Source organism: Condylostylus longicornis, unplaced genomic scaffold (genome assembly GCF_029603195.1).
Source record: "Condylostylus longicornis isolate FDR11 unplaced genomic scaffold, ASM2960319v2 ptg000010l, whole genome shotgun sequence".
Lineage (NCBI taxonomy): Eukaryota > Metazoa > Arthropoda > Insecta > Diptera > Dolichopodidae > Condylostylus > Condylostylus longicornis.
The window spans coordinates 14,268,774-14,280,732 of NW_026577979.1; the positions used below are offsets into that span (position 1 = coordinate 14,268,774).

The window sequence follows — 11,959 nt, forward strand, 5'->3', positions numbered from 1 at the left end:
ATTTAAAATAGACTGGCAGAAAAAAAGAACACTTTCCACCCAAAATTGAAAATCAACTCAGTTCTCATTTTTAGATACCTCTTTAGATACTACTTTACCGCCAAAAGGAATTTTTTCCGTTAAAAAATTAAAAAATAGCTAAATCAATTTTAATAAATAAGAAATAAATTTTTAATAATTAAAATAACTTGATTGAAAATGAATTCAGTAAATTTCATTTTAATTCAAGTTTACTGTTTAAAACTCCTACGAGCTCCACTTTTTTGCGAATGGTGGTAGTAAATAAGGAAAGTGGTTTTTATAAAGAAATAACACGTCGGATATATTGTACAAAACAACATAATTATGTATTGTAGTTCTGAAAAAGTTTCATAAAGTCTAAATTTGCTTTCAACATTTTAGAAGGCCAAGTTAAATAGTAAATGGCAGAATTAAAAAATTTTTGTGTGAGTTTTACTGGGCAGTAAGAAAAAGTATATGGTAAAACTTAAAAAATAAAAAAACACAAAATGCTTTTGAAATCAATTTTTAGTGGTCAGGTTTCAAAGTAGATTTTTTTCATTCTATTTTAGAAACGATGTGGAAATTTGTCACATTTGGGAGCTAAGTGTAAAAACAGAACCAAAATGAAGAATTCCGCTGGCAAAATAGAACAACAGCTGAACGCCAAAATCAGTTGCTTAGCATTTAGCATGCAATACGATAACTGCATTGAAACAAATGATTCACAAAAAATCGCCGGCGATAAAAAATAATTCTAGGCTATTGTAGAGCCGTCGATTATATTTCCGGCGGTAGTAACTTGGCTTTATTCTGGCATTTAATATGTATTCAACATGAATTTTGACATTTCACCGGCCTTGTTCTGTTTTCATTAGTTAAGCTGCATTCATTGGTTCGTCGTTTTTGAGCTGAGCTATTTGTAATCGAACTATTTTTTCTCTTAATTGTTCTGAAAAAAGCTAGTCGTTTATTTTATTATGATTTTATTACTTTTGTGACAAGAATTATATGTAATTGTAATAGTTCAGTATACGTAAATTTGACGTTTTAAAGAACCTCCGCAGTAAAGTTGCAGTTGATTCAAATTTTCGAGAGAGAGAAAAAAAGCTGTACAAATAAAGAGAATTACAAAAATTCAAATTTTCATACAAAATACATTAGCTCCTCGCGAAAGCGGCGAACCAGTGAATCCAACTTAAGTCGACTTCTCGACGAGCTGATGTATTTTGTATAAATTTAAAATTTTCTAGAATGCCGCATACCGGCACCATGTTCAGTGATTTTAAGCGAATTATCTACTGCTGCAATGTCATAATTTGACATATGTCATAGGAATGTAAAGTTTATTTTTGTGATGTTTTTTTGTAATTTTATTTAATTACGAAGTGATTAGTAAAATTTTTTTCTGAAAAACAATAATTAATATTTTCTTTTAATATTATATTAGTACATTTGAAACAAATAGAGTTAAATTACTAAATGTATTAAGAATTTTTTCCAATAAACATTTAAAACTCAAAATTTTCGAGAAAAACAAAGTGAAATGTTTCGAATATAGAAAAAATTTTGAATGTAAAGTAAATAGAACATAAATACTCAATACAAACATGGATAACGATAATACATCAGTGCTTGAGGGTAAAATATTATTTTATTTGTAGAATTTAATCACAATTAATGCAAATGAGATAAAAAACATTGATATGATAATAATAATAGATTAAATTTTAACGTTACTGATTTGGGAATAAATTTAAGTTGACGCAACTTAGCACTCATTTAAAAGATATTTTAATGAAAATTTTGTTCATCTTAAATGCATAATAAATTGCGTATATACGTAATTTATCATAAATTTTGTTTTCGTTTAAAAAACAATTTTTTGGTAGTGCGTTTATATAATTTACAAAGAAAAAAATTACTTGGGCTATAAGGATTGTAAAATTACATACAACTTATCTCTTTTAAAATATTTACATATGTACCTATATATTAAAAATTCATTTACGAGTCAACAAAAATCGATTTGGCAAATCTTTTAGTAATTCGCAGTGAAAATAAAATTCAATGTGCTATTGTATGTATTTTTTTGAATTCCAAATAAAAACACAAAAAATTTCAATAAATTAACCAAAGTTTTCATTGTTTACCTTTACTTTTTTAATTTTAAAATTTTGAAACTTAAAATTCATTTTTTAACATAGATTTCAGAAAAAATCAAAAGGATTTTATAAACTTTAATATTTTTATTATTTGTTTTAATATCGTACCTAAATGGATTTTACAATTGTAATATTATTTATTCTGTTTTAAAATTTTTCGACGGTTTATATACAGACGTGCCAAATTGAATTGTTGAATCTACTAAAAAAGCCCAAAAAGAACTAAAGAAGTTGGAAAGTTTTTTATTCTGCATTATTTGGTATGCTTCATTTTTCAAAGCCTTTGTACCATTGTAAAACAAAACACTCGTACTCCTCTAAAATCTTAAAATTTTTTCAATATTAAATATCATATAATTAGTCATTTCAGATAAGTATACCTACCTAAGTACTTACATCATAACTGATATCGCAACTTCTTAAAAATTTTATTGTGGTATTTTAAATAATTAAAAATTATTAATCTTCGTCTTATTTTCTGCAAAAAATTAATAATTAAATTAGAGTAAAATAATTTCAATAATTAGAAAAATGAATCAAACTAATGCCATGATTAAACCAACTAAACTGTAAAAATGCAGGTGAATCATTAAAAAACAACAAAAGCTTACTTACAACAGAGTGTAATTTAATCCTTCCTTGTTCATTTCTAATAAAACGTAAAAAAATATTATCGGGATTTTTTAGGTCAAAAATTTTCTATTTCATTTTACATCGATATTTTATTATTTGAATGCTAGTCGATGTGTTTACATTCGCTAGAAAACAACAAATTTTATTCAATAACAAAAAAAAATTTACGTGAAATCCCATATCGGTAATAGTAGAATGAAAAAAATAAATAAAAAAAGAAAATTTATACTCCTAGGAGTTTTAAGTAATTTATTTGAAACAATATCTGACAAAGATGAAAAAGTTCGCAATACAGTTGAATCCTCATTGGTTAAAATTGCTGAAAAACGGCCAGATGACACCTTTACTATTTTAGCAGAATATCGTTGTAAACATCCTAAATTATCTGATCAAACTGTAGCTGTTCTATTAAGGTACTTATATTAATTTACATATGATTAAATAAACAAACTATACTTTTCCTTTTAAATTAAAATTTTATAGAGTAATTGAAAGTGTTAAACTTACAAAAGTTGGGATAAAAAATAAAACACTCGAAAAAATTATTGAATTGGCTATTAATGAAATAACTAAAGCTGCTGACAATTCACCAGCAATTCAAAGGCCAGCTTTAGAAATTTTAGTATCAATTGGTAGACAATATTGTGACATGGTAATGGGAGCATTGATTTCGCATACTCCTGATGGTAGTGTACCTCATTTTATGATATTATATTGTATGGGAACTTTAGCAACAGCTAATATTCAAGGTTCTACACCATTTTTTAAAATAATATTAGCGAGTATCATACCGAATCTCGGTTCAGTAAAATTGGATCATGTAAAGCAAGCACATGCATTTGGTAAAAAAAAAACTACATTTTAGATTATATTTATATATAATCTAAATTATATATAATCTAAATTAATATATTATATTTAAATTTAACTTTAAAAAATTTTAGTGATTGGTCGATTTAGTGAAGCTCTTCTAGATGGATTAACAAATGCTATGGATAATCCATCTAATGATACACAATCATATTCGGTGGAATTTTCTGTAGCTTACGACGTTCTTCTAAATCAATGGCTAAATAGTCGTGAGCCGAAAGTTTGTAGCGAAATATTGCATGCATTATCTAGTATGTATCCTTTACTACCTTCCGAAAAAATTCAGGATCAAGCGAGTAGATTGATTCCGAACATATTACATTTATATAGAAGATCAATTGATAGAAATGCGATAACACAATTTTTAGCCTCAGTTTTGAAGACAAATATTTCAATGGATTCAACTTCTTTGGATACACTTGCAGATTTAATAGTTACGCAATTATTTGATTTGGTTTGCGTTTATCCTGATTATGAGAAGCCACAAACTATAAAAGGTCACTATGAAGTTTTACGTTGCTTTCATTTACTTGCACCAATATATTCATCAAAAATTATTGAGATGCTTTTAATTCATCTACGTAGCAATAGCGAACGCGAAAGAATAAAATCATTACTAGTTGTGACACATTTAATAAACTCTAGTGGTGAATTTATAGAAAGTAAAATTTATTCATTTGTAGAGTGTTTAAAGCAAATGATTCTTGTAGAAAAATCAATTAAAATGAAAATGACTTTATTGAAAGTTATTGTCGCTTTAGCGCAAAAATCTTTGCTTAAAGATAAAGAATTTATTTGGTTTATTGTACGTCATTCGTGTAAATATACTAAAATTAATAGTGAGCATGGAAGTGCAGATGAACACAAGGACTTTATGCAAACATGCCAAAATTCTTTAAATATGTTATCATCAACAGTTTGTACCGTAGATAATATTCTAAAACGTGAATTATTAAGTTACTTTTGTATGCTGGATTATACAGATATAGCTAACATTATAGTAAAATGTTTGGCAAATTTGTTGTCAAAGAGTGTTGAAATCGAATTAGATGTCAATAATGAATCGGGTAGTAGTAGCCCAGGAGATGAAAACAATGAAAGTAAAGCTAAAACCGTAGTTCCAAGTCCAGAGGCAATTTTTGCTCGCTGCATAACATTAATGGGAAATTTTCGTGAATCATCTCGAATTTCGAACATACTCAATTTCTTAAAATTTTATTATTGGCATTTAAACCCTGATCTAAAAGATTTGTGGGATCATGAAATACAAGAGCTACAATTAAGTATTGGAAGAGAAAAATTAGTGTTAGATACTTTATACGATTTTATAACAAAAAGTGTTGAATTTTTAAATGAGAAAGATCACAATTTTGCAGAAAGATTGACTAATAAGCTTGCAGATCAATTTATTTTATATCCAATTAACACCCCACATTCAGATTTCGAAATTCCACCCTTGCATATGGAGCGCGGCATGTTGATTAAAGCAATAGGCTTATGTCTGTGTCACATCAAGTAAGAATTACTTAGCAATAATTCAATTGAAAATAAAACAGCTTTTCTTTTTCAGGGAAACCCAAACAATAGACAGCAAATTTGATTTGATTGTTGTAGCAGCAAAACAAGAAAAATTGGATAAACATATTTCTCACTCAGATTATGAACATAAGCTTGTGGATGCCGCGCAAGCTATCGGTTTTATGTCAAAAGCCCATTTGCAAATATGTTTGAAAAAATTAAATGAAATGGCACACTTTGGTAATAAAAAGCATTCTGTGGGATTTTTTAGCAATTTGCATTTTATGAAGGATTCACATAAGGAAATTGAAATGTATAAAATGAATTTGTTAGTTTTTGAATCATATGGAAAAATAATTGAAATCGCAAATCCATCTGAATCATTAAAGGATATTGATACAACAATGATTCCGTTTTTGCTAACGCATTTGACTGAGACAAAGGACCAAACAATGAAAAAAGTTATATTAAACACGCTACTTAATATTACAACACAATTTTTAAAAAATTCTGAATATGGGTACGAACTTAAAACTAGAAATGAAATCGAACAAACAATCTTGAATATTCCAATTGAAGGAAATATGGACAATCTACTTTTATTTCCTTTAGTATTAAAATTAGGTGCAAATATTTTGCGTATTGAAAATGATGATCCACATGAAGGGGGTGTAATGTTTGAGATTTCATGTAAAAATTTCTTTTCATGTGCCCAAAATTTAAAAACAAAATTTGATTCTATTGAAGAGGATGAGAATAACAGCTATTTAGCTCAATATTTAAACCAATCTTTACCAGAACTTAACAGCTTGGTCAAAATAATGATAGAAAGTGACCCGTCCCCAGCATGTTTGGATTTAGTGATATCTATTTTAGAAGGTTGGGTCAAACATAAAAATAGTGAGGTTCGTATTTGCGCGGGTCACGTTTTGAATAATTGTTTGGATGTTTACATAAAATTTATGAAAATTGGATGTGAGCAACCATCAAAATTCAATCAAACCGGGCAAATGTTAGGGAAAATAATACCAAGGTAAAAAAGAAATTGCTAAATTGTATTTTACGAAAATTGATGTCATCACGTAATTCTAGATGCATAGACTCCAATGCAACTGTAAGGCAAACTTCGGTGGATATTTTGCAAAAAACTTTGGAAATATCATGTATTTACGAAACTTTAACTATACCAGATAGTTCGACTGATTGGGTCAGAGATATTGAAAAAATTCGTGATACAATTATTACAGATGACCCGAAGGAAATATATTGCCTTGCAGGTGATATCGCTAAAATTGTGGCTTATAAAATGTCAAATTTTCAATATTTACAATTTTGGTAAATTATTTTATTTACGTATTTATTTTATTAAAAGTTTTCAATTGAATTTGTTTTTCTAGTAAAACTCTATTAAATTGCCTTAATGACCCCGAAACAAGTTCAGCTATAGGAGCCTCAGTTGTTTTAAAATTTTTTATTCAACAAAAGGGTGCAGAACTTTTTCACTGTATACCAGATATGGTTAAGGATTGTTTAAATGTAAATAACATGGGAATACAAAGTATTTAAAAATATATTAATTCCTAATTTTAATTTTTTAGGCAATCAGAAATTGTAATATAGAGAGGGCTCGTTCAGGTGTACAAAAAGGTCTAGTTGCATTAACAAAACACCACCCAAAATTGGTTTGCAATGAAATTCTAAACCAACCACTTCCTTTCGATGAGTACATCCTTATTCAAATCGAAATTTTATAATTATTGTACATAATATGTATTTTGTAGTTGCATTGTAGAATATTGGAATACGATATGCAGTGAGTTGGAGTTGACTGAAATAATTTTAGAAAATTTTTTACAAATCTTATCGTCATCATGTTTATATGAGCAAAATGAAAACGGTGAATCTGATCGGCAAAGAATAGCAACAATTCAACCTTTCGCTATATTTTGTGCATTAAAAGAAATTTTCCCTTCGAAGGAAATTCAATCAGTAATTACTTATAAAATAAAATTGAATCGAAAGATATATGTATATTAATTTCGGGTGACTTTTTTTTCTTTTTGTTTTTAGGGATTGAAAAAAATGTTTCCTGATTTATTTGCTATGCTTCTAACTTCTTTGGCAACATATATTAATCTTGCTCCGCCTTTAATGTCACCAAAATCTTCACCAGTCACTGGAAAGACACAAACGATCAATAACAAATCAAGATTTGGATTCGTGCCAAATAAAGAAGCTGTTAAAATGGTCCCATGTCAAATAGTACTAGATGCTTTCAAGTCATTTTTATCGAATTTGGAAATGGAACAAATCGGAACAGTTCTTACAGTGTGTCCGAATTTAGGTACAAGTACGGATCTAGGAAACTTCATTGAACTTTTAACGCCAATGGCAGTTGGTGTAGTAAATCAGTTTACCATGGGATCTAGTACAATGCGACAAATTGTTGTAACTTTAAGTAAATATGTTTCGAGTCCTTATGATGGCCAGCGTGTTGCTGCAGTTGGTCTTTTTTCACAACTGGTACCATTAAAACCATGTGGTGAAATTTCGTCAGTAATTATGTTGCATTTGTCATCAGCTTTATCTGATCCGAACCCGACCGTACGTGGGTTATCTATTCGTGGATTAGCTTTCGTTGGCAATCTCACTGATCATGATATAGAAAAATATACAGAAACTGCCATTACCGCTTTATTAAAAGGAATCGATGACTATAATACGTAACCTTAGTATTAAATAGTTGATTTGAAAAAAATGCTTAAGAATATTCACTTATATTTTAGTGATTGCCTTATCAATATACCACTAGAAAGTAAACGTGGATTATCAAGAATCTTCCAAACGTTATCAAGTGAGAGAGTTGAATCTTTTCATATTTCTTTGGCAATTCGTATTCGACCATTTTTTGAAAATTCTTCAACTGAAATAAGAGAAGCAGCAATTCTATTGTTTGGTGACTTATGTGAATCCAAAATGCTTACACAAAGTGCAAATGATTTAACATCATCTGATTCATCTGAAGCTCTTAAAGAACAATTATTTGCAAATTTATTTTCCTTATTATTACATCTAAGTGAGACTGATCCGACAATAATAAGAGTAAGTATTTTATTTATGAGAGAAAAAAATATTTATAAAAATAAACATTTTTTGTGTAATATTTAGGCCTGTAAAGTTACCCTAAGGAAAGTTTGTTGCTTAATCAATGCTCCAAAAGTTAATGACATGGCTCAGAAACATCTTCTCGATCATGGACAATTAAACTATAACATTTTTATTGTGGATTTTGTTAAGCTTATTGTAAATAATTATTTAACTAAATAGGAAAGATTTTTTTAACTAAAAACAATAATTTTCTTTAATATGTTTAAGGGAACTGAACTTAAAGAACACATTCAAGATTTTATAGAATCTTGTATCCCATTTTTAAGAAGCCATTGGAGTGAAATCCGAGGAAATGCGACAATAGTAATTGGTAAGAATTAGGTTTTAATTTGTATATGCAATCTTTTTTTAAACACTTTAAAAGAAAATTTCGATACTATAGTATTATTATATTTATTTTAAGGGGTTTTGCATAACTACCTACCCACACACAATCAACATAATGAGTTAGTTGGTCATAAGATAGCTGTTCTTCTTAAAGACGAAAACGTGACAGTACGTCATAAAGCTGCTGCTGCTTTGGGGTATTTTTTTGGGAATTTATAAATGACTTAAATATAAACATATTTTAGGAAACTTAATTTTGTTGTTATATTTGTAATATTTAAATTTTAACTATCTACATAATTAAGAATATAAAAATACCGTCACTGTTTGTATTGTTATCAGTTATCACCAAAAGACTTACTATTTTCTTTAAAAAAAGCATAAATTCACAATTTTATATTTTTATTCATTTTTTTTTTAAAAGAATTTAAAATCACGTAAAGTATGTATTTGTTAATTAAAATTGAAAAAATGTTAGAAACAACTTGTTTATTTATTTTTAGTCAAATTTAATAATCCAGAAAAAAGTCGGAGTTTAATTTACAATTAAAATTTAATCCAAATGTTATAGTTGCAATACTTTTTATAAATATTGCATGTTTATGATATCCTTTTAAAAGTCATTATATTATATTTACATTGTGATAGAGTTACAATATATTGATACATACATCTATAACATAAAACTTAAAATTTTTACGCAAATATACGTTATCATATAAAAAATTTAGCATTTATTCATTTTAAAGTTTATTAAGTACAGCATATTAAATATTGACAAATGGAAAATATTGGATACGACCACTGGACCAGCCAATTGTTAAAACAGAATCTGAATTTCTACGATTAATACTTTGAAAGCAAATAAATGAAGGATACTCGCTTCCTATACCAGTTAGGAAACATGAAGGTGAAATATTTAAATTAAATTTTGTTAACGATGTCATAAAAATTGCAATACAAGATGTATCTTTAAATATAACGGCAAGATATCGACCATGTGGGTCCCACGCAATAGATTGTGGCAATCCTCCTAGTTCCCGGTATCCAACTGTAACCTTTGTTAAATCGGCTATTGGTAAAGCTTGTTTTGGCAGGTTAGACGCTAAAATAAAAAAATATATTTAGCTGATGTATTATAGAAAAAAGCCTCAAGATCTATTATAGTTTGTAATATACGAGGAAAAAATTTAACTTAAAAATTCTCCTCACCTGCAAACAAACCTCTTTTTTTCTATGCCAAATTTTAAAAAGAAAAACACAGTTTTTTTTTATTTTCTTTAAAGTGGTTTGGCAATATATAATCACCAATATTCTGCTAGTCGCACCAGGGAATGGGGTGTTATTAAAAAATTTTGAGTTTTCAATAATATCAGAGCATTTAAAATGATGCGACTAATAGAATATGAGGGAACATATGAAAAACAATTTCATTTTTAACAGACTTACTTGCAAATAATTGTTCTTCTACAAATTGTAACCGATATAAGAACGATTCTTCCGATGTTACAAAAAGCAAAAATTTTCCGCATGGTGACCATGCAGCCGATTGAATTTGTCCGAAATTAATAGTCCACCTTTCGGGAGTCCAACAATCTGTACTCCAAACTCGAAAAACGTTACTAATTGTGGATGAGAATAAGCTTGATCCATCAGGAGACCATTTTAAAAGTGAACATGAGGGTCCAACTCTTCTTAGAGGAGAATTTTCAATCATATCAACATTCCAAATCAAAACATCTGCACTTCCAATACTAGAAGATGCTAAAAGTGTTCCATCTGGGTTCCACTCTACAGCAATAACAGGATAATGTTTGGGGTGCTTTAAAAACAAAATTTGTGAAGCAGGCTTAGAGTTTTCTATTGTCCAATGACATATACCATCTTCGCAGCCTACAGTTAGTTCAGAAGAACTGTAAGGCCTCCAGGCCATACACGTTATAGATCTTTGATTAGGATGCTAAAACAAATTCTGTTTGTCAAAAATTTTGTTTGCATTAAATTTGATACTCACCTTTAAAACTGGAACAATAGCTGGCTCATCCTTGTATATTCTAATAATATCATCCGATCCCGCAACAGCTATTTTGAAACAATTGGGATGCCATACAATCCATCGAATACAACTTTTGGTCCAATCCCTCGTTTGTGTGTATTTAGTAATGCATCTAGTGTCTTGATCTTTTAAGTGTGGTAAAATCATAAATTTACATTTGTTTAAGAAATCTATAATTCTATGTGCATATTCAGCCAAAGAACATATTATTGGACTTTGCGCTGCACTTTGAGCGCTTCTGGCTTCAAATAATGCTTCTTGAAATCCACTCTCAAAGAATGTCCTCGTAATACGTTTAATAATATGTTCATTAACAGGAATCAAAACACTTTTGTATGATGCCATTCTAGAGGAAGAGGTATTGAACATTTCCCTGTTTACATTAATTTCAGGATAATATTCAGACTAAAATAAAATAAAATAATTACTCAATTTCTTTTCTTATTTGTACATTTTATCATTACAATGTAAGCATTGCCGGTTACTTCTTTTACGGGAACAGCACAAAGACGACTTATTCTTTCAGATCCCCCAATGTCGTATGAAGAAAGATCTTTTAAAGAAACCATTTTTAGCAGCAATTACTTAACTTTTTGAAAAGTTTTCTAAATCCACATTTAATTCTATATACTCAGAAACGTAATATATTTTATTAAACCTTAATTCAAGTTTAAATCGCGCAAACTGAAACTTTGAAAGCAATTTGACATAGCCTGACAGTAGAAAAAGTAAAAAAAACATGTGGAATGTGGATTGTATTAAAGTATAGAATATGTTAAGTTAAAAGCAGTGTGATGTATTCTAAATTAATCCATATTAACCCACTGACAATAATAAAACATTATACCGGTCAGTTCAATACGGTAAATTTCTTCATGACCCAGAAATTTACCGTATTGAACTCGTCAAAATTTGCTTCACTCAAAGAATCATGACGAGAATATATTGTTTGTATCTGTTCAGTGAAAGAGTATAATATATTGTTTGTGTCTGTTCAGTGATCCATAAAAAGTTAAGATCTCTTTCAAATGTGTATCTTTTCTACCTTAATTTGAAAACGCAACACGGTTTTTCGCGGTGAAATGTCAAAATATATATAGATTTCATATATTTTAATGGCCAAAAGACTGCCCAGAATCGAACGAATTACCGACGCTAAATTATAATATATGTGTGGTATATGAACAATACTGAACAAAACTAGGTTAACACGGACATTGTC

At 28.7% G+C, this 11,959-nt stretch overlaps 2 protein-coding genes across 2 annotated transcripts; one reads left to right on the top strand and one right to left on the bottom strand.

Annotated features, from left to right (window-relative positions):
- Positions 1–1,394: 1,394 nt before the first annotated feature.
- Positions 1,395–9,084, top strand: LOC129618684 (maestro heat-like repeat-containing protein family member 1). The gene is made up of 14 exons (XM_055533586.1): positions 1,395–1,641; positions 3,034–3,211; positions 3,282–3,640; positions 3,743–5,183; positions 5,239–6,219; positions 6,279–6,521; positions 6,584–6,722; positions 6,785–6,909; positions 6,968–7,175; positions 7,257–7,909; positions 7,973–8,288; positions 8,355–8,489; positions 8,562–8,664; positions 8,758–9,084. The coding sequence occupies exons 1-14, from the start codon at positions 1,611–1,613 to the stop codon at positions 8,898–8,900; spliced, it is 5,055 nt and encodes a 1,684-aa protein (XP_055389561.1). The 5' UTR covers positions 1,395–1,610; the 3' UTR covers positions 8,901–9,084.
- A 304-nt stretch (positions 9,085–9,388) lies between these two features.
- On the bottom strand, positions 9,389–11,420 carry LOC129618685 (aladin). Its single transcript, XM_055533587.1, has 4 exons — positions 11,202–11,420; positions 10,696–11,142; positions 10,131–10,641; positions 9,389–9,786 (listed from the first exon to the last, which is right to left on the bottom strand). The coding sequence occupies exons 1-4, from the start codon at positions 11,304–11,306 to the stop codon at positions 9,449–9,451; spliced, it is 1,401 nt and encodes a 466-aa protein (XP_055389562.1). The 5' UTR covers positions 11,307–11,420; the 3' UTR covers positions 9,389–9,448.
- Positions 11,421–11,959: the final 539 nt, after the last annotated feature.

Coding starts and splice junctions, on each gene's coding strand:
- LOC129618684 (XM_055533586.1), top strand. CDS start 1,611: ATGGATAACGATAATACATCAGTGCTTGAGG. Junction 5,184..5,238: donor TTATGTCTGTGTCACATCAA/GTAAGAATTACT, acceptor TTTCTTTTTCAG/GGAAACCCAAACAATAGACA. Junction 6,220..6,278: donor TTAGGGAAAATAATACCAAG/GTAAAAAAGAAA, acceptor ACGTAATTCTAG/ATGCATAGACTCCAATGCAA.
- LOC129618685 (XM_055533587.1), bottom strand. CDS start 11,306: ATGGTTTCTTTAAAAGATCTTTCTTCATACGACATTGGGGGATCTGAA. Junction 11,143..11,201: donor TAACCGGCAATGCTTACATT/GTAATGATAAAA, acceptor ATTTTATTTTAG/TCTGAATATTATCCTGAAAT. Junction 9,787..10,130: donor AGAAGAACAATTATTTGCAA/GTAAGTCTGTTA, acceptor TTTTTATTTTAG/CGTCTAACCTGCCAAAACAA.